At 50.9% G+C, this 22,708-nt stretch overlaps 1 protein-coding gene across 11 annotated transcripts in view; it reads right to left on the bottom strand.

Annotated features, from left to right (window-relative positions):
- The window catches only part of RAP1GAP2 (RAP1 GTPase activating protein 2), a 270,089-nt gene that overhangs the window by 80,801 nt on the left and 166,580 nt on the right, over positions 1 to 22,708 (bottom strand). For 2 of the 11 annotated variants that reach the window (XM_021928536.2, XM_021928537.2), the window contains exon 1: positions 17,007 to 17,591. The exons of the other annotated variants lie outside the window; for them this stretch is intronic. In XM_021928536.2, coding sequence (XP_021784228.1) covers positions 17,007 to 17,030 — 24 coding nt within the window. In that variant the 5' untranslated portion in view covers positions 17,031 to 17,591. Of the gene's footprint in view, positions 1 to 17,006; positions 17,592 to 22,708 lie in introns of those variants that run through there. 11 annotated transcript variants of the gene reach the window in all.

Below are 22,708 nucleotides of genomic sequence, written 5' to 3'. Positions count from 1 at the left end.
CCTGGGAAAAGCCAAATTCCGCAAACGCCTGGCATCCTCGGGATTCAGCCTCTGGCAGGAGCCATGTTTAGGATGTTTTCAACCCAAAAATGGGGCCGAGGGGTCCAACACAAGCGGCGTTCCAGACCCTGACACAGAAAACCAACCAGTCAAAGCAGAGCCGCTGTGGCCAGAGCAGCCGGGAAAGGTGGAGGGAGGGCCTGCCGTGCCACCTCTGCCTCTGCCTGCCCGGTCCCCTGCCCGCAAGACACCACTTTAGGACCCTGAAACTGGTAAAGCAAAGCCTGAACCGAGGCCTCTAGGGGCCTAGAGGGGCTATTTTTTTTCCTTTCCTTTTTTTTTTTTTTTTTTTTTGAGACAGTCTCGCTCTGTCACCCAGGCTGGAGTGCAGTGGCGCAATCTCAGCTCACTGCAACCTCCGCCTCCCGGGTTCAAGCGATTCTCCTGCCTCAGCCTCCAGAGTAGCTGAGATTACAGGAGCCCGCCACCACACCCAGCTAATTTTTGTATTTTTAGTACAGACGTGGTTTCACCATGTTGGCCAGGTTGGTCTCGAACTCCTGACCTCGGGTGATCCACCCACCTAAGCCTCCCAAAGTGCTGGGATTACAGGCGTGAGCTACCACGCCCAGCCTAGATGGGTTATTTTTTAAATCCCAATTGCACTTGTCCAAACCTTTAACCTACTTTGGTGCCACCCTTGTGTGTCCGGGAAAAACAAAAAGGAGAAAAGGGAGGTGGAATGGAAGCGTGAGGGGCTGGCAGCTCTACCCCAACAAAACACACAGAGGCCACCCCACTTCCCATCCCCTGAAAACAGCTACCCTTCCTCAGACTAACGTCACTGCCCACGTCTGCACCGGGAAGCTAATGAGTGCCCAGAACAGGCAGTCCCCAGTGAAAACGAGAGAAAAGAAAGCAGGGATGAGGAACACGGTGTGTGTGTGTCCTCGGTTCTTCTTCAGGCAGGGGTGGGGCCTCCAAGCGCTCTCCCTACCTCTGCAGGCACCCGTGGGCCAGAACTGCTTGGAGCTCCCATTGCTCCCAGAACCGCCCTGGGAAGGAGCCTGGTGAAGTCCCTAGAGACAGCCAGCCCTGCTGTGGACTCCAAACAACCTCTGTCAGGTCACAGCCAGCGTGTCAGAGGCAAAAACCCTCTGACCTACCAGCAGCTCAGGATCTGGCATCTAGAAACCCCGTGTATGAATGCACAGAGGTGGGCTTAGGGCACCCACATTCAACTCCCTTGACCAGAACGGGGGAGCTACCAAACAGCCGGATGCAAACCTCCTCTTCCAACCTGCTCAGGTGCACGTGCACCACCCACGCAGGGCATTCTTACCATCTCCAGGCTTAGGAGACCAGGATTACCAGATGTAAAGAGCTTATACCAATCAATAAGGATAGAAAGATGAACAGGAGGAGGATAATGGAACAGAAACAATCAACATGTTAAATACACAGACCTCTGACCCGCGATTCCACGTCTAACAATCCATCCTCTAACACACTTGCAATGTACACAAAGACAGGCTCAAATGTTCACTGCAGCATTGTTTCTAACAGTAAAAAATAAAAACAACTTAAACGTCTGCAGAAAATTGGTTAAAAGAAGCTACATTCACAGAATAAAATACAAGTAGTATAAACTATAGGTCAATAAATTAGGTAACATCAATGAAATGAACAAATTCCTAGAAAAACACAACCTATCACAACTGAGTCAGTAAGAAACAGAAAATCTAAAGACATGTAACAAATAAAAAGATCAAATGAACGATTAAAAAAAAAGATGCACAAAGAAAAGCCCAGACCCAGGTGGCTTCATTTGTAAATTCTACCAAACGTTTACAGAAAAGTGAATACGAATTCCTCATACTTACTGTCACGAAAGTCAAAAGAAAGCCCACAGAATGGTAGAAAATATTTGCAAATAATATATCTGATCAAGGACAGGTCTCTACAAAAACCAACTCTTACAACTCAGTAAGAAAAAGACAATTCCATTTAAAAATGGGCAAAGGATCTAAATACACATATCCCCAGAGAAGACATACAAAGGAACAATACGTACATGAAGAGACACTCAAGCCATTAGTCATCAGGAAATATAAATCAAAACCACGAGATACCACTCATACCACTAACGTAGCTATGATCAAAAACCAGAATATCACAGGTGTGAGCAAGGACGTAGAGAAATCAGATCCCTCATCTGTTGCTGGTAGGAACGTCAAACAGTACAGCCATTGTGGAAAATAATTTCACAATTCCTTAAAAAGTTCAGCACTGAATTATGACCACATGACCCAGCAATTCGACCCCTAGGAACATACACAAAAGAATCGGAAGCAGGTACTTAAGCAAATACTTATACACAAACATTCATAACTGCAGTATTCACTCTTGCCAAACGGTGGGTACAACCCAAATGTCCATCAACTGACGAATAAACAAAATATGCTATATCCCTACGATGGAATAATATTCAGCCATGAAAAATAACGTACTGATACATGCCACAACACTGCTGACCTTTGAATGCATTACACCAAATGAAAAATGGTAGAGATAGGGCCAGGCGCGGTGGCTCACGCCTGTAATCCCAGCACTTTGGGAGGCCGAGGTGGGCGGATCACGAGGTCAGGAGATTGAGACCATCCTGGCTAACACAGTAAAACCCCGTCTCTACTAAAAATACAAAAAAATTAGCCAGACGTGGCGGCGGGCGCCTGTAGTCCCAGCTACTCTGGAGGCTGAGGCAGGAGAATGGCATGAACCCGGGAGGCGGAGCTTGCAGTGAGCCAAGATCGTGCCACTGCACTCCAGCCTGGGCGACAGAGCAAGACTCCGTCTCAAAAAAAAAAAAAAAAAAGGCAAAAGGTAGAGATAAAACACCATGATTCCATTTTTATCAAATGTCCAGAGTAGGCAACCTCATAGAGACAGAAAGTAGATTAGGGATTGCTTAGGCTGAGGAGGATGGGGGATTGGAAGGTGATAGCTAAAAGGTACAGATTTCATTTCAAAGCAATAAAAAGGTTCTAAAACTGATTATGATGGTGGTTGCATAGCTCCATGAATACGACCAAAAACCACTGAATTGTACACTTTATTTTTTATTTTTTGAGATGGAGTTTTGCTCTTTTCGCCCAGGCTGGAGTGTAATGGCGTGATCTTGGCTCATTGCAACCTACGCCTCCCGGGTTCAAGCAATTCTCCTGCCTCAGCCTCCCAAGTAGATGGGATTACAGGCGTGTGCCCCCACGCCCGGCTAATTTTTGTATTTTTGGTAGAGACAGGGTTTCACGATGTTGGCCAGGCTGATCTCGAACTCCTGACCTCAGGTGATCTGCCTGCCTCGGCCTCCCAAAGTGCTGGGATGACAGGCGTGAGCCACCACACCCGGCCAAATTGTACACTTTAAATGGGTGATTTTATGATATGCAAATTATATCTCAATAAAGCTGTTCAAAAAATCTATGCAATCATTCAAAAAGACAGCAACAGATTTATGTTGCTTACATATGACACTCTCTAAGATATATTAAGTTGAGGGGTGGAGGAAATCAGAGACAATACATTGAATATAACCCCAATTTTATAAAAACAGCCAGGCACGGTGGTTCACACCTGTAATCCTAACTCCTAACATAGGAGGCTGAGGCAGGAGGGTCACTAGAGCCCAGAAGTTCAAGGCTGCAGTGAGCTATGATCATGACACTGTACTCTACCCTGGGTGACACATCTCTTAAAAAAAAAAAAAAAAAAAAAAAGACACCGTAAAGCTACCTATATTACGTATGCATATAAATTCATAGAAAATGATCTGGGAGACTATACCTCAAACTATCCAAAAGCCATTACATCAGTAAATGAGGGGTCTGGTGCGGTGGCTCACGCCTGTAATCCCAGCACTTTGGGAGGCTGAGGCGGGCGGATTACTTGAGCCCAGGAGTTTGAGACCAGCCTGGCCAACATAGTGAAACCCCATCTCTACTAAAAATACAAAAATTAGCTGGGCGTGGTGGCGCACATCTGTAATCCCAGCACTTTGGGAGGCTGAGGCGGGCGGATTACTTGAGCCTAGTGAAACCCCGTCTCTACTAAAAATACAAAAATTAGCTGGGCGTGGGGACACACACCTGTAATCCCAGCTACTCGGGAGGCTGAGGCATGAGAATCGCTTGAACCCAAGGGGCGGAGGCTGCAGTGAGCCGAGATCCCTCCACTGTACTCCAGCCTGAGTGACAGAGCGAGACTGTCTCAAAAGAAAAAAAAAAAAAAAACAGAAAAATGTGCAAAGGACATGAACAAATGATTAAAGAACACACATAAAATGACCAATGAACACATGGAAACAAGCCCAACCTCTCTAGTTACGAAAGAAATTAAGATCACAGTAAGATAACATCTTTCACTATCAGGTCGACCAGTGTTGGCAAGGGTATGTGGCAGGAACATATTGCTGGCAGGAAAGAGAAACGGTACAGCCACGGCGTCCAGTCTGCAGGCCCAGGCTGCAGGAGCTGTGGGTGAATGCATACCGGATACAGCTTTCCTAAAGGCATCATGTGTCCAAAACTTTTAAAATATCCACGTCCTTTGGTCCAATAAACCCGCTCTAAGGAATTTACCCTAGAACAATATCCGGGCCCTGCCACAAGAACACACAGGCAAGGATGTTTGTCCCAGCACTGTTTATGAGCCAAAAAGTGTGAGCGATGGGGAAAGTACCCAGCCGTGAGAGGAGAAGTAAATAAGGCGCAGGAGTACACTTACACAATAAACTACCACAAGAGGAGCTGTGTTCACGATGCTACTGCAAAGATTCACAATGCATTGCTAAGTGAGAAAAACAGGGTTTCGAACAAGATGATCCCACTGTTTCCATTAAACATAAAGAATGTGTTTGTGTGCAGAGGTGCAGGACTGCATCTGAGGGCGTGTATCACCCCCACGGAGAAAAACATCCTGAACGATACACAACAAAATGAGGCTGAAGGTACGGATGATTTTCCCCTTTTTGCTTTTCAGTATTTATTTTATGTATTTATTTATTTATTTATTTTCTGAGACGGAGTCTCGCTCTGTCGCCCAGGCTGGCGTGCGATGGCACGATCTCAGCTCATTGCAACCTCCGTCTCCTGGGTTCAAGCGATGCTCCTGCCTCAGCCTCCCAAGTACCTGGGACTACAGGCGCCTACCACCATGCCCAGTTAATTTTTGTATGTTTAGTAGAGACAGGGTTTGACCATGTTGGCCAGGCTGGTCTTGAACTCCTGACCTCAGGTGATCCGCCTGCCTCGGCCTCCCCAAGTGCTGGGATCACAGGCGTGAGCCACTGTGCCCGGCCTAGGTTCCACATCTTTGTATTTTGGTTTGTTTTTGAGACAGGGTCTCACTCTGTCACCCAGGCTGGAGTGCGGTGGCATAACCACAGCTCACTGCAGCCTCGACCTCCTGGGCTCAAGCGATCCTCACACCCCAGCCTCCCAAGTAGTGGGGACTACAAGCACCCGCCACCACACCCAGCCAATTTTTGTATTTTTAGTAGAAACAGGGTTTCATCATGTTGCCCAGGCTGGTTTTGAACTCCTGAGCTCAAGCGATCCTCCTGCCTCAGCCTCCCAAAGTGCTGGGATTACAGGCGTGAACCACCGCACCCAACAAGTTCCACCTCTTGAAGAGAGAAGCATCAAAGAATCTGTGGACACATCTTAAAACCAAAATGTCAATGAACGCTTTTTGCAAGACATGAGATCCCAGACAGACCTTAGAGGATCAAGAGAAGGGGGTAAGGAGGGTGTGGCAGCAGGAACTCTATGGGCAAAGGCAGAAAAGAGAATCCGTTTGGCACACAGTCAATGAAGAGTTAATGGATCAGCCCAGCTGGCTGGAGGCCTCTGGGTCAGACATCCTGAAGATCAGGCGGGAAAGCAAAGCTAAGGCCTGGGCCTGAGAGACGCTGAACACCAGAACTCAGGCTTCGGCTGCGAAGCGGTGCAGAGCAATTTAGGTTTAGGTACAGCAGAAACACACAGGAGGCAGCAGAGTCTGGTGGTCGAAGCCCAGGTCAGTGGAGCGGGCAAGCTACTACTGCCCAGCTGTGGTGCATGAGGCATGTTAACTTCTCTTCATTCCTCTCTTAAGTTCCTCACCTGAAAATTGAAGCAGGCCGGGCGTGGTGGCTCACACCTGTAATCTCGACACTTGGGGTGGCCAAGGCAGGCAGATCATTTGAGGTCAGAAGTTCAAGACCAGCCTGGCCAACATGGTGAAACCCTGTCTCTACTAAACATAGAAAACTTAGCTGGGCGTGGTGGCGGGCGCCTGTCATCCCAGCTACTCGGGAGGCTGAAGCAGGAGAAACGCTTGAGCCTCAGAGGCGGAGGTTGCAGTGAGCTGAGATCACGCCATTGCACTTCAGCTTGAGTGACAGAGCAAGATCCTTTCTCCAAAAAAAAAAAAAAAAAAAAACTGAATCAAATAGTCCCTGATTTTAGCGCTCTTAGGCAGATGAGGTGAGAACAGGTGTAAGAAGTGCCCAGCCAGGGCCTGGTCTGCGTGAATGCCCCGTTAATAGCAGCTCCGAGAAGGAGCTATTGGAAAGCTGCGTCTGGAAGGACGCTTTGTCCTGTTGGAGATGGTCTAGCAGCTTCAAGATGGTGTTTCTCGATTTCATCGGTCTTCCCAGAGACAGTGTGTTCAGATGACTGTTAGAAATGAGCCTGGCTGGGCGCGTTGGCTCACACCTGTAATCCCAATACCTTGGGAGGCCAAGGCAGGAGGATCACCTGAGGCCGGGAGGTTGAGACCAGCCTGGCCAACATGGTGAAACTGTGCCTCTATCAAAAATACAAAAATTACGGCTGGGCATGGCGGTTCATGCCTGTAATCCCAGTACTAAGGGAGGCCAAGGCAGGTGGATTACCTGAGGTCAGGAGTTCAGGAACAGCCTGACCAGTATGGCGAAACCCTGTCTCTACTAAAAATACAAAAATTAGCTGGGCATGGTGGCATGCACCTGTAGTCCTAGCTACTCGGGAAGCTGAGACAGAACTGCTTGAACTCGGGAGGCAGAGGTTGCAGTGAGCTGAGATTGCACCACAGCACTCCAGTCTGGGTGACAGAGCGAGCAAGACTCCATCTCAAAAAGAAACACAAAAATATACAAAAATTGGCCGGGCGTGGTGGCACGGGCCTGTGATCTCAGCTACTCGGGAGGCTGAGGCAGCAGAATCTCTGGAACTCAGAAGGCGGAGGTTGCAGTGAGGCAAGATTGCGCCACTGCACTCCAGCCTGGGTGACAGAGCAAGACTCCATCTCAAAAAAAAAAAAAAAAAGAAGAAGAAGAAAAGAAAAGAAATGGGTCTGAATGAAGATGCCTCATGGCCTGGGGCTGGCACAGGTGGTGAGAAGGGCTATGATTCAGCCTCGGCCATGAGCAATGTGCTGGGTGGATGATCCCTGCATGGACAGTACCCAGCAGCTGCAATCAGCCAGTGGCAGCATGGCCTCGGCTGGGCTGGCCCCACTTCTCAGTGACTTGCTGCACTTTCCAATGGGACAGTTGGCAGGGAGTGAGTCTCCTTTTCCACCTAGAAGCAGCATGACTCAGGCCAGCCGGGAACAGCAGCTCAGGCTTTCGGACACACCCTCATCCACACACCCTGAGATCACCACGTACAGCCAAGGGCACATAGCAGGCACTCAGTTAATGCTCAGGGCACACAGCAGGCACTCAGTTAATGCTCAGGGCACACAGCAGGCACTCAGTTAATGCTCAGGGCACACAGTAGGCACTCAATTAATGCTCAGGGCATACAGCAGACACTCAGTTAATGCTCAGGGCACACAGCAGGCACTCAGTTAATGCTCACTGACTCACTGGCATTGCCCCAGAGACTAAAGTCCTGCCCGGGGCAGCCTTCGGAAGGGATCTACCTCACCAGGAAGCCAGCCACTGGATTTTCACAGAGGCATGTCACTGGGTCTCGTCATCAACAGCAGTGTCCATGCAGCTGTCTAATGTATTAGCAGCAGCAGCTCTTGCCACCCAAATCAGAGCAGCGGCCAGCATTTCCCCGCGGACTCTGCGTTCACAGCCAGTCAACAGATAACCACGCAGAGCCAGCACTCAGCCGAGGAACTCTGCCTGGGCCCCGGGTTCCAGCCCTGTCCCCGCCGCCTCCCGATACAGAAACAGCCTGGTCTTCCTTCAGAAAGACAGAGAGGGCCCTTGGGGAGGAGGATGCTGGAGGAGGTCCCGGGTAGCAGGGGCAGACGTGAACAAGAACCACAAGAAGCAATTTAGGCTTGGGAAATCTTGAGGAATCTTTTCCAATGTCCCTACTTGCCAGTTCTGGTGCCAGCCCACTGCCCAGGCAGCAAAGCGGCAGAACTGACGGGAAAAGATGATGCTCATGTGAGTCCAGGACCCCCTCTCTCCATCTCATCACCACCCTGTGCCCTCCCTGCCTCCCCCTGGTCCACAGCAGCTCTACACACGGGCACGGCTTCTCCTGCAGACAGACAGTCACCTGTTCCTTCCCTCTTGCTGCACCCCAGCTCGTGAGACCCCCGCCCCTGCAACACTCTTGCCTCTGTCTCCTCTCTGACCCTAGCTAGAGAAGTGACACTCACGGGCCCCACCTGCAGCGTGCTGGGTCCCTGCTGGGCTACCTGCCCTGGCCCTGGGCTCCTCTCCCTGCTTGTGGAGGTGGGAGTGTGTTTATACGTCAGCAGCCTTGCTAAAAACCCAGCTCCTGGGAGGCACCACACACCCATGCTCATAGAACGACGCTGTCTGAGTGCTTGCGCCTTTGCATGGGGCTGAAAACACGACTGCTAACTCACGGGGCTGTGGCAGGGCCACACAGGCCAGCGTGTGCAGAGCCTGGCACACAGGTGGCTCAGTGAGCCCTCACAATCGCCTCATCGCCCCCGCCCACCCCAATCCAGGACACACAGAGGGGGCAAGGCCACGTCACCGGCAAACGAAAAACATTACCAGGAGACAAGGATGGAGGAGAAGGGGTTTTGCATCTCCGTGGGTCCCAGGAAAATGGGGGGGAGATGCGGGCCAGAAAGTGCTGGGGGGAGAAGAAAACAGGTCAGAGTGAGTTTCTCATTCCGATGGAGAGGGAAGACGTGACCAAGGAAAAGGATGTCTGGAGAGTTCTCTACACCCATTTCTGGAAATCTGGGGGAACTGGGCACGCCCTGGGTGTGGGATGGGATGGGATGCGTCCCACGTTGTCTGAGCACTGAGCACGCCACACTGCCCGGCTCCACCGCTGGTCCAGCGGTCCCCATCCGCAGGGCAAGCAGGATGAGAACCAACCGGCCACCAGGCTGGCTGCAGAACAGAAGGTCCTCGAGGCAGAGCTCTTTGTTTGCTGTGATCCTCGCCGTCTCCCTATGCTATTAATAGAACTGCCTAGCACACAGTAGATGCTCAATAAACATTTGCTAGATGAATGACTAAGTATTCTGCTAAGCAAGATGCAACGAAGCAGGCAGTGGAGGCCGAGTCTTGGCCTGGGAGTGGCCAGGGCGGGCTTCTCAGGATGGCTAGAGTCAGGGCTGGACGGGCCGGTGTTACTGCTATTAAGAGCTGTCTGTGCTCTGGCCACAGACTGCATCCCTCACCCTGGATGGCCAACCCTATGCCCAGTGGGTGCCCCCAATAATGAACTGTCCTCCAGAATCAGGTCCTGTTCCAACCAAGTCTTCCCCCACCACCCCCGCCAAGCCACCTGCTTGCTCCTCTTTCCCTTCTCTGGTCTCCCTTTTCCACCAACTCCTGCCGCTCATGGCTCCTCTGCTGCCAGAGCGTTTCAGAGGTGCCATTTCACTGTGTCACTGGGGCCAGGAGCCTGCGATGGCTCTCTGTTATGCATGGCCGTGGTAATGCCACAGAATCACCCGGGGACTAGTTAAAACACAGTTTCTGTCCGGGCACGGTGGATCACGCCTGTAATCCCAGCACTTTGGGAGGCCAAGGTGGGCGGATCACCTGGGGTCGGGAGTTCGAGACCAGCCTGACCAACATGGAGAAACCCTGTCTCTACTAAAAACACAAAACTTAGCCGGGCATGGTGGCAGGCGCCTATAATCCCAGCTACTTGGGGGGCTGAGGCAGGAGATTCGCTTGAACCCAGAGCAGGTAGAGGTTGCAGTGAGCTAAGATCACGCCACTGCACTCCAGCCTGGGCGAAGGAGTGAAACTCTGTCTCAAAAAAAAAAGTTTCCTAGGCCCCACCCCTAGAGTTTCTGATTCTTGGCCAGGGAATGTGCGTTTCTAACAAGTTACCAAGTGAACAGCCTTTGAGAACCACTGACCTATGGGGTTAACCATGTGGAATGCTGGTACTGGGTGGGAGGGACCGTCTCTGAGCAGAGATGCCAGAGCAGAGACGTGGCAAGGTGGGGAAGGGTGAGAAGATGGTTGGGTTTTTATAGGACATCTTAAATTAGGCAGACTCATATTTAAATTCTAAGAAAGGACTAGAAGATGCAAATGACTTCAGGCACGAGGCAAGCAAAACCTAAACAGCGACGGGAGAAGGGAAGAGATGGAATCCGTAGTAATTAAAAACCTCCCAACAAAGAACGGTCCAGGGCCAGATGGCTTCATAGTGAAGCCGACCAAACACTTAAAGAAGAATTAACACCAGTCCTTCTCACACTCTTCCAAAAATAGAAGACGAGGAAACACTTCCTAACTCATGCTAGGAGGCCAGCGTTATCAAAGTGACACGAAGGAACCACAGAAAACGACAGGCCAATATCTTTATGGATAGAGTCAGAAATCCTCAACAAAATACCAGCAAACCAAATCTGACGACATACTGTTATATTCCATGACAAAGTGGGATTTATCCTAGGAATGCAAGCTTGGTTCAACACAAGAAAACCAATGTAATAGGCCGGGCGCAGTGGCTCACACCTGTAATCCCAGCACTTTGGGAGGCTGAGGCAGAAGGATCACCTGAGGTCAGGAGTTCAAGACCAGCCTGGCCAACATGGTGAAACCCTGTCTCTACCAAAATTCAAAAATTAGCCGGGCGTGATGGCAGGTGCCTATAATCCCAGCTACTCGGGAGGCTGAGGCAGGAGAATCACTTGAACCCAGGAGGCGGAGGTTTCAGTGAACCAAGATTGCGCCACTGCACTCCAGCCTGGGCAACAGAGCAAGACTCCATCTCAAAAAAGAAGAAAATCAATGTAATATATCACATTAACAGGATGAAGAAGAAAAAAACATGATTATCTCAACTGATACAGAAAAAGCACTTGACAAAGGCTAATATCCTTTCATGAGATAAACACTCAGAAAACTAGGAATAAAAGGGAACTTCTTTGACATAAAAGGCATTAAAAAGAAATAGCTAACATCATACTCCATGATGAAAAACGAAAAGCCTTCCCCTCAAGATGAAGTAGCAACAAAACAAGGAAACTCACTGTCACCACTACCATTCGGCGTACTAAAAGTACTAGCCAGAAGAAAGAAATAAAAGGTATCTACCATGGAAAGGAAACAGTAAAACTATCTCTATTTTCAGATAAGATGTTCCTACATAAAAAAACCTCACAGATTGCACACACACACACACAAAAAACCTACTAGAGCTGATAAAGGAAGTCTGCAAAATTGCAAAGTACAAAAATCAGTTGTGTTTCTATATACCAGCAATGAACAATCAGAAAGAAACAATCAGAAAAGATAAACAATAAAAATAACAAAAATAATAAATAAAAATAAACAATCGGAAAGAAAATTAAGAAGACAATTCCATTTTAAAATAGCATTAGGCCAGGCGCGGTGGCTCACGCCTGTAATTCCAGCACTTTGGGAGGCCGAGGCGGGCGGATCACGAGGTCAGGAGATCGAGACCATCCTGGCTAACATGGTGAAACCTCGTCTCTACTAAAAATACAAAAAATTAGCCGGGCGTGGTGGTGGGCGCCTGTAGTCCCAGCTACTCGGGAGGCTGAGGCAGGAGAATGGCGTGAACCTGGGAGGCGGAGCTTGCAGTGAGCCGAGATCTGGCCACTGCACTCCAGCCTGGGCGACAGAGCGAGACTCTGTCTCAAAAAATAATAATACAATAAAATAAAATAGCATTAAAAATAATAAAATACCTAGGAACAAATTTAACCAAATGCTGGCACACTAAACACTATAAAACATTGCTGAAATTAAAGAAGACATAAATAAATGGAATGACATCCCATGTTCAGCGATTGGAAGATTTAATACTGCTAAGAAGATAGTACCATTCAAAGTGAGCTACCTATCTAACGCAATCTCTATCAGAATCCTAGCTGGATTTTTTGAAGAAATTGAAAAGCTGATCCTACATTTGATAAGGAAATTCCATCCAGAATACTCAAAATCTTCTTAAAGAGGAAGGTCAAAGGTGGAGAACTCCTATTTCCCAATTTCAATACTTACTATAAAGTTACAGTGATCAAAACCGCGTGGTCCTGGCCTAAAAACGGGCATTTGAACCAACACAGTAGAATTAAGAGAACAGAGATAAACCCACACATCTATGGCCAACTGTGTTTTGACAGGATTGCCAAGACCAATCCTAGGGAAAGAATGGTCTTTTCAACAAATGGAGCTGCACAACAGCTGGATATCCACATGCAAAGAATGAAGTTGGTAGTTCTTCTTTTAATGTTTTTAATTTTTTGAGCAATCTCTCTGCTGTTTCACATAGCGACTGCACCAATTTACATTTCTACTAACAGTGTTACAAGCGTTCCAATTTCTCCACATCCTCACCGATGCTTGTTATCTTCTGTGGTTTGTTTTTTTTGTTTTTTTTTTTTGGTTTGGTTTGGTTTTCAGATGGAGTCTGGCTCTGTCGCCAGGCTAGAGTGCAGTGGCGCAATCTGGGCTCATTGCAACCTCCGTCTCCTGGGTTCAAGCAATTCTCCTGCCTCAGCCTCCTGAGTAGCTAGGATTACAGGTGCATGCACCACCACACCTGGCTAATTTTTTGTGTTTTAGTAGAGACGGGGTTTCACCATGTTGGCCAGACTGGTCTCGATCTCCTGACCTCATGATTCGCCTGCCTCGGCCTCCCAAAGTGGTGGGATTACAGGCATGAGCCACCGCAACCGGCCTCTTCTGTGGCTTTGATATTAGCCATCCTAACAGGTGTGAGTGATATATCACTGTGGTTTTGATTTGCATTTCCCTGATGATTAACGACCCTCTCATATACCTGTTGACTACTCATATGTCTTCTTTGGAGAAGTGTCTATTGAAGTCTTTAGTACACGTTTTTTGTTTTGTTTTGTTTTGTTTTTGTTTTTTGGAGACAGTGTCTTGCTCTGTCACCCAGGCTGGAGTGCAGTGGTACCATCTTGGCTCACTGCCTCATCCGTCTCCCGGGTTCAAGTGATTCTCCTGCCTCAGCCTCCCAAGCAGCTGAGATTACAGGTTCCCACAACTATGCCCAGTTAATTTTTGTATTTTTAATAGAGACGGGGCTTCACCATGTTGGCCAGGCTGGTCTTGAACTCCTGACCTCAGATGATCTGCCTGCTTCAACCTCCCAAAGTGCTGGGATTACAGGCTTGAGCCACTGCACCTGCCCCTTTAGTGTCCTTCTTAAATCAGGTGAAGCTTTTTTATTATAGAGCTGTAGGAGTTCCTTATACATTTTAAAAATTGACCCCTTATCTGATATACGGTTTGCAAATATTTCCTCCCATTCTGTAGGCTGCCTTTTCACCCTGTTGATTGTTTCCTTTGCTGTGCAGAAGCATAATAATTCTATCTCTATAAAATAGCTAGGATGAGTCAATCTATAAAGACAGAAAACAGATTCGTGATTGCCAGGGGTTTAGGGGGAAGAGAAAGTGGGGAGTAACTGCTTAAAGGGGTCTTATTTGGGGATGATAAAAACATTTTGGAGGCCGGGCGTGGTGGCTCACGCCTGTAATCCCAGCACTTTGGGAGGCCGAGGCGGGCGGATCACAAGCTCAGGAGATCGAGACCACGGTGAAACCTCGTCTCTACTAAAAATACAAAAAATTAGCCGGGCGCGGTTGTGGGCGCCTGTAGTCCCAGCTACTCGGGAGGCTGAGGCAGGAGAATGGCGGGAACCCGGGAGGCGGAGCTTGCAGTGAGCTGAGATCCGGCCACTGCACTCCAGCCTGGGCGACAGAACGAGACTCCGTCTCAAAAAAAAAAAAAAAAAAAAAAACATTTTGGAACTAGGCCACGTGTGGTGGTTCATGTCTGTAATCCCAGCACTTTGGGTGGCCAAGGCGGGCAGATCACTTGAGGTCAGGAGTTCAAGACCACCCTGACCAACATGGTGAAACCCCATCTCTACTAAAAACATAAAAATTAGCCAGGCATGGGTGGCAGGCGCCTGTAATCCCGGCTACTCGGGAGGCTGAGGCAGGAGAATCGCTTGAACCTGGGAGGCGGCCACTATTTACTTATCTCTCACTAAGCTGTCAAGCAGAAATGCAAGCTCAGTGTTGCTGAAGTGTTCAAGATAAGCCAGAAATCCAAGATAAGCCAGATTTTTGGGTGAGTCTCCCAATTTTTGTACCTGGATGACACAAAATTTTAAAAATCTCTCCATGGACCAAACGCAATCATTCGATGAGCCAAATCAGCCCCCAAGTTTCAGCCCCAAACACAAGTTTCAAGCGACGGAAGCCACTGAATGTTGCTGAGCTGGAAGATGAGATGATACAACGCCGTGCTTTAGGAAGTCCCAAGGCATCCTCTGTTGGGCACTGGTGATGTGCCAGGCCAGCATGAGGCACTGGATCAGGCAGTTTACAGACGCCACTCCATACGCCTCACACGTACTCGGGAAGGGAGGGCGGGAGGGTTGGAGACTTAGAGTGGTGAAGTAACTTGCCCAAAATGAATCCTGATTCAAATTCAGATCCATCAAGGTTTACCAACTCAGCGTCTCACGCGCACGTCTGACAGGCACCTCAAACTTCCCAACTTAGAGTCCAAAGCAGGAACTCTCATTCATTCTTTCCCTCTAAAGCCATCTCGGTGACACTCAGGACAAAGCCCAAAGAGTCGGCCAGGCGCGGTGGCTCACGCCTGTAATCCCAGCACTTTGGGAGGCGGAGGCGGGTGGATCACCTGAGGTCAGGAGTTCAAAACCAGCCTGACCAACATGGTAAAACCCCATCTCTACTAATAATACAAAAATTAGCTGGGCGTGGTGGTGGGCGCCTGTAATCCCAGCTACTCTGGGGGCTGAGGCAGGAGAATCACTTGAACCTGGCAGGCGGAGGTTGCAGTGAGGAGGTTGCAGTGAGCCGAGATCGCGCCACTGCACTCCAGGATGGGCGACAAAAGCAAAAACTCTGTCTCAAAAAAAAAAAAACCCCAAGAATCATCACTGATTTCTTGATCCCTCATCCCCCATGTCCAATCCTCCTGGCAAGTCCACCGTCACAAGGCATCCCATATCTCACCAGCTGTCGTCACCTCCACTGCCTCCCTCATCTCACGGCGCCTCAACTGGACAGCGCCTCGGACTCCTGCCTCCTTCCAACCCCCCCTCAAATCAGTTCCCCACAGAACAGCCACATGGCCTTTTAAAAATTTGTTTCTGTTGTTGTTTTTTATTTTCCTTTATTTTTTAATTTATTTCTTAGACGGAGTCTCGCTCTGTTGCCCAGGCTGGAGTGCAACGGCACGCCTTCAGCTCACCACAGCCTCTGCTTCCACCTCCTGGGTTCAAGCGATTCTCCTGCCTCAGCTGCTCGAGTAGCTGGGATTACAGGTGTGCGTCACCCCATCCAGCTAATTTTTGTATTTTTAGTGGAGACGGGGTTGCGCCATGTTGGCCAGGCTGGTCTCAGACTCCTGACCTCAAGTGATCCACCCGCTTCGGCCTCCCAAAGTGTTGGGATTACAGGCCTGAGCCACCGTTCCCGGCCCACGTGGTCTTTTGAAAGATCAATCAGATGAGATCAGTTCCCAGCTTAAAACTCTCTACTATGCCACTACCCACACCCTGCCAGGGTCCAGAGAGTTTGGGCCATTTCTGTCTGGTCACAAGGTCCCTGGTCCCCTCACGGCATTCTGGAGCCCATGGTAGTGCAGCCTGAGACTGGGGAACTCCTTGGTCCAACCTTACAAACAAGTGTCCTGTCACTCCTCACACTCATCCCTGAATTTTCACCCTCGAGAAAAAGATCTATTTCCCCTAAAGAAAAACATGACACGGCCAGGGAGGGAGAAGAAAGGCAAGAAAACAGCCAGTCCCGGGCTGGCAGCAGGCAAAGGAATGAAGAAGAGCCTCACAGTCCCCACCTGGCCAAGTCCACCTGGGCCCCCCATGTTCACCAGGAGGAGGCACACAGGGCCTGCCAAAGCTGGAACAGGGGCCTGCAGAGCCTGCAGGGACAGTGTGGCTTGGCAGCAGAGGACCACGACCCACACTCTCCTCGCTGGGCCTCACACTAACCACACTCTGAGACTCTGTGACAGGACACAGGATCCCCAGAGCCACAGCCCAATGAAGAGAGGGCGGGACCCGCAGCCAGGCCAGCTCCAAGCGTCCAGGCCAGGCGGAAGCCCAGCTGAGGAGTCCCTCCCTCTCTCGCCCTGGAAACTCCCACCGGGGCACAGCTTTTGGCTGGCCGTGGTCCCCTCGGGCCCTGGCAGGGAGCCGAGAAGGCTTCCCAGAGGAGCACAGAAGTGAGTTCTCTCCAGCCCCCTGCCAGGACCCACCTCGACTCTCCAAACCAGGGAGGAAAGGCCCAGGTGCTGAGTCTGTCCCCTTCCCTCCACGTCCCCCACCCAGAGGCCCCCCTGTCCCTGGTCTCCGTTCCTCCTTCCCCTGAGCGAAGGGTGCTTCCAAGACCCATGGCAGGCAAACAGCCACTCGGGGCTCCCTGCCAGGTGACAACAGGAGAGGCTCTGTTCCCCACCCCCTTCAGGCAGCGGGGCCTGGACGGACATCCCTCCACAGCCCAGGGACACTCACGAAAATGTACTTTAAGAAATCCATCTTCCGCCAGGGCCTGTGTCCTGAGAGTCGGGGTCCTGCTGCCTTAGCACCACTGCAGCTGCTGCTACCACCACGGCGGCAGCTGCCGCTGACGCTGGACAACTTCCTTCAGATCAAACAAGGAACTGCAGGACTTGGGCGTCCGCCCGAAGCTGTGAGTCCACACTGACTAGCGCTGACCTTTGACCTGTCCTCTGCCGCGGGTGTTCTTCTGGGGAACCCAGGGCTGCTGCAGCTGCCACACGTCTTATGTCATAAGGGCAAAGGGGTCCCTTCCAAGGGCGAGGCCCCATGCCAGCAGGTGATGAGTGGATGCCCACTGGGGCCTAGGAAGGTAAAGGGGTGAGAAGCCTCCTCCCTCCATCCCTGCCCTGAGTTCTCAACACCGCTGGTCTGCGAGGTCAGACGGAAGGCAGGACTGGGACACAGGAAACTAGCAACAGTGTCAGGCCTGAAGGAGACCCCGGGTCTAGCGTGTCAGGAGACTCCAGCAGGTCGGCCGGGCGCGGTGGCTCACGCCTGTCATCCCAGCACTTTGGGAGGCCAAGGCGGGCGGATCAAGAGGTCAGGGAGATCGAGACCATCCTGGCTAACACAGTGAAACCCCTGTCTCTACTAAAATACAAAAAAAAAATTGGCCACAGGTGGTGGGCTTCTGTAGTCCCAGCTACTCGGGAGGCTGAGGCAAGAGAATGGCGTGAACTCCAGGAGGCTGAGCTTGCAGTGAGCCGAGATCCTGCCACTGCACTCCAGCCTGGGCAACAGAGCGAGACTCCGTCTCAAAAAAAAAAAAAAAGGAGACTCCAGCAGGCTCCACTTGATGGGGGCCTCAATCTTCCCTTCTTTGAACTGGGAAGCGCTCTCTGTGCAAGAAAAATAAAAACAAGTAAAAGAGAGACCAGTGCCTGCATCTTTAGAGGCATTCCCATGCACCTCACAGAACCTAAGAGGTGTAAAGAAAGAGCTAAAAGGCAAGGTGGCTCATGCCTGTCATCCCAGCACTTTGGGAGGACGAGGTAGGCAGATCACCTCAGGTCAGGAGTTCAAGAGCATCCTGGCCAACATGGTGAAACCCCGTCTCTACTAAAAGTACAAAAATTAGCTGGGTGTGGTGGCGGGCGCCTGTAATCCCAGCTACTCAGGAGACTGAGGCGGAGGATCACTGGATCCCCGGAGGCAGAGGTTGCAGTGAGCCAAGATTGTGCCGCTGCACTCCAGCCTGGGCGACAGAGCGGGATTCTGTCTCAAAAAAAAAAAAAAAAGAATAAGAATAAGTGGTGGCTTGGAGGACTGGAAAGGGGTGTGCAGAGGCATAGGGAACTGTTTTCTTTGAGGAACAGCCTGCTTTATTTTTTTTTTTGAGACGGAGTTTCACTCTTGTTGCCCAGGCTGGAATACAATGGCATGATCTCACTGCAACCTCTGCCTCCCAGGTTCAAGAAATTCTCCTGCCTCAGCCTCCCGAGTGGCTGGGATTACAGGCGCCCATCACTATACCCGGCTAGTTTTTGTATTTTTAGTAGACATGGGGTTTCACCATGTTGGCCAGGCTGATCTCAAACTCCTGACCTCAGGTGATCCACCTGCCTCGGCCTCCCAAAGTGCTGGGATTACAGGCATAAGCCACTGCGCCCAGCCAGATATTTATTTTTTTTATCCAAGATGTTTTGTGTAGGTTTTGTGTGTGTGTTACTCTGTTTTAAAAATAATAATAACATGGTTTAAATAAAGATAGCAGTGCTCATGCCCTGTAATTATCTTACCAAAAAAAAATTAAAAATAAATATAGCAAATGGCTGGGGGAGACACACCATGAGCTCAGGGCCCAGATGCGCCTAGTGCTGTGGGGAAGGAGGAGCCAGCCCTGGCTCAGCCCAGGGATCCCCTGGGTCTCACAGTCTCTTTCCAACGCTAACAACACGTCACACTCCATACCCATCCAGGGCCCTCAGTTCTGTTCCAGCTTTGGGAGGAAAGCAAGGTCTCCAGCTTGGAAGGAAAGGAATGAATGTTTTAAACCCTCAAAACAAGGCAGTGTGGTGTGCGAGAAATAGCCCCAGACCTAGTGTGGGGCAGACAAGCTACTGACTCGTGGCTCTGCTGCTGACAAGCTGCGTGGGCTGGTCACTCAGCCTCTGAGCCTCAGTTTCTATGTCTATAAAATGGGAGAACTATAACCCACTCTGCAAAGTGGCTACAGAATAGGACACGACGTGCGTGCTGTGTCCAGAGCAAGGTGAGACACGAAATGTCCTCTGTCAATGGCACTTGTGACGATCATCGATCCTTCCTCCCAGCCCTGGCTCCGTGCTCGCTCCCTGCTCCTGCCCAGCCTGCCGCCAGACACAAAGCCTGTCTCCTGTCTCCAGCACAGCCCTATCCTGTGCTCACTCCAGCTCCAGAACCTCACAGCCTTCCTAGGGAGAACAGAGGCCACGAGATGTCTCCAGGGGCTGGGGGAAGACACAGCTTAATCGAGGCCAGGCAGAGAAGACCTTGGCACGGGTCCATCCCCGGGCTTGAAATGATGCTGGAGGTCACGGGATAAGGGAGGAGAGGAGCATAGCTCTAGGGTGTGAACTGGGCCACCTCCCTCCTTTGGAAGCTCCATGTGCTAGAGGGACCCCTAGCTGCAGACAGGCCTGGCAATGTCCCTGCCAACTCAAAATTCTGACATAAAAGACCATCTTGGAGAAGCCCTATTGTCGAGTTCATGAGCCTCGCTGTCCCTACTGAGCCCTTCTCTCCCTTCCTGGAAAAAGGGACCCAGGATAAGGCTGGTGCATCCTCTACATCCTTCCAGCTCCCTCCTGCACGTGCTGCTGGCCTGGCTCATCTCCACTCCTACTCAGAGCCAGTGAGTCATTCAGCAGTGTCCCCCCCACACCCTGCCATGCCCATTCCTGCAGCCCCAGCCTCAGGAACCCACGTGGCATGGCCCAAGCTGGAAGGACAAGCCATACCCAGAACACTTCTGCAACCCCCTTGGCCACAGCATCCCAGGGTCCAGAAAACCAAGGCTCCAAGCTCCCGCCTCTTTGCAGGAATGCACACAGAAGGAGCAAGGAAGAAGAGAGATGGAGAACGAACTTACTGATCTCCTCCGGGCCAGGCACTGGCTAGAGCTGGAGACCCAAGGACGATCACCCTCGGTCCCTCTCCTCCTTCCCACTCCACTTTATTTGCTAGACTCCTACTTGTCCTTTCGGTCTTAACGTGGAGGTCACCTCCTCCAGGAAGCCCTCTTGGTCTCCACCCTCCTCCCTGTCCCCAGGTGGTACTCCCGCCCTACACATGCCCTATCCAATCACTTCTCTCTCAGCCTTAAAACTTCTTGTTTAATTGTCTGTTTCCCCCGTTTCATCTGTAATCCCAGCACCTGGCACACAGGTGCTCAGTAAACGCTTGCTGAATGAATAACTGAATAAAGGAACTGACTTCAGTCTGGTGACTATGACCATCATAGAAGCAAAAAATTACAATTCAGAAAACAAGGAGCAAGGAGCATGGGTAAAGCCCACGCCTGCCTGCCTGGGTGCACAGAGGAGTGGGCAACAGCTCTCCTGCAAGGAAGGGGGTCCCGCAAGGAAGGGGGTCCCGCAAGGAAGGGGGTCCCGCAAGGAAGGGGTCCCGCAAGGAAGGGGGTCCCGCAAGGAAGGGGGTCCCGCAAGGAAGGGGGTCCCGCAAGGAAGGGGTCCCGCAAGGAAGGGGGTCCTGCAAGGAAGGGGGTCCTGCAAGGAAAGGGGGTCCGGGAGGACTTCCCAGAGTTATTCCCTCCGTTTTGGAGATAAAGCCGTGGAGGTAAAAAAGGAAGTCAGGTCTGCCTCTAAGGGTACACAGTAATAGAGCGAGACACAATATCACAGCCCAGGACCCATTCCTACCACCTCCCATTTGACCCTCGCCATCATCCATTTTGGCGCACCGGGGGAGGGTAACTAAAGCTCAGAGAGGTTACCTGGCCTGCTGAAGGAGGCACAGCCTGTTCATAGCAGAGCTGAGTGTTCTGAGTGAAAAGACGTTGGAGGCAGGGAGGAAGGAGAGGAAGAGGGAGGAAGAAGGTGAGAGCGTTTGTCTGTGTTAACCTCAGAGGGCACAAAGGAGAATCTGGCTGGCGGAGGAGGCCCACGGCCCCTGGCAGGGTCATGAGCAGAGAGCAGTGTGGCCACACTCTGACATCCTCTCCATGGCCAAGAGAGGGAGTCCCAGAGGCAACCAAGCAAAGAAGAAGGCATGAAGGCCAGCGAGACAAATAGTACCTAGGAGGCAAAACTGGCCACCAGCCACTGGAGGTGGAGACAGGGAGAGGAGATGGCGGTCTGCACACGTTTCCCCGCTGTTATGTTCCTCCTGAACCTCTGAACGAGACCTCTCTTCTCTCGAAACCAGAAACCCCACGATTAAGGATGCCCAGCCGTGATCATTCATTCATAAAACACCCCGGCTGGAGCAAGCCCGCCAGATCGGCCGCCTTTCCTTCCTTGCTTGTGGTTTTTCGTCAGTAGCTGCAGTTCGGTGAAGAGAGCACGGCACCGAGAATCAGACAGACCAGCCTCCGAATCCCAGCCCGGCCACCGGCCAGCTGTGAGGCCTCGTGCCTCACTTGCCTCCTTTGTGACACTAGAGTAATGATCTCCACCCTCTGGCACTTCCAGAGATCAAATGAGACCACAAATGTGAACGTGCTTGACATTGCACCAGTGACCGACCAACAAATGTCTGTCGGTTCTGCATGTATTGGATTTATAGAATCAATTTCAGGATGGGGGCAGGGGGGTGACATTTATTGAGCTCTCACTGTATCTGTCAGACCCTTGATTAAAGATGTGGGACGTTCTTTTTGTTGTTGTTGTTGTTGCTGAGACAGAGTCTCGCTCTGTCGTCCAGGCTGGAGTGCAGTGGCCGGATCTCAGCTCACTGCAAGCTCCGCCTCCCGGGTTTACGTCATTCTCCTGCCTCAGCCTCCCGAGTTGCTGGGATTACAGGCTTGAGCCACCGCGCCCAGCCGGCACGTTCTTTTGTGTGTGTGTGTGTGTGAGAGAGAGACAGAGTTTCACTCTTGTTGCCCAGGCTGGAGTGCAATGGCACAATCTCAGCTCACTGCAACCTCCACCTACCAGGTTCAGGCAATTCTCCTGCCTCAGCCTCCCAAGTAGGTGCGATTACAGGCACCTGCCACCACACCCAGCTAATTTTTTGTATTTAGTAGAGACAGGGTTTCACCATGTTGGTCAGGCTGGTCTTGAACTCCTGATCTCAGGTGATTCACCTGCCTCGGCCTCCCAAAGTGCTGGAATGACAGGTGTGAGCCACTGCGCCCGGCCTGACTATGTTCTCTTATCTGATCCTCACAACCACCTGTGAGGCAAGCGCTATCATTACAGCCACTCTGTCGTTGAGAAAACTGCAGCTGAGAGTTAAACATCTAGAACAACAGGCAATGCAAACCCATAGTCAGTCTCCAGGGTCCAAGTTTGGAGCCTCCACACTCGCAGGGCTCGGGTCTGTTGTCTAAATCAGCTGGTTGATACAGATGGAACAGGATGCTGAGAGACCAAATCCCACCCGTCTTCCCTAAAGCTTTTCTGAAGCCCCTCAGCCGGAATTCCCGTGGCACTTGAGCTGGTTTTGGTAGGCGTCATATTCTGTTTCACACGAATAGCTAAGACTGACCTTTC

Source organism: Papio anubis, chromosome 17, assembly GCF_008728515.1.
Source record: "Papio anubis isolate 15944 chromosome 17, Panubis1.0, whole genome shotgun sequence".
Classification (NCBI taxonomy): domain Eukaryota; kingdom Metazoa; phylum Chordata; class Mammalia; order Primates; family Cercopithecidae; genus Papio; species Papio anubis.
Note: the sequence above shows the minus strand (reverse complement) of the source record. Positions and strands in the feature narration are given on the sequence as shown.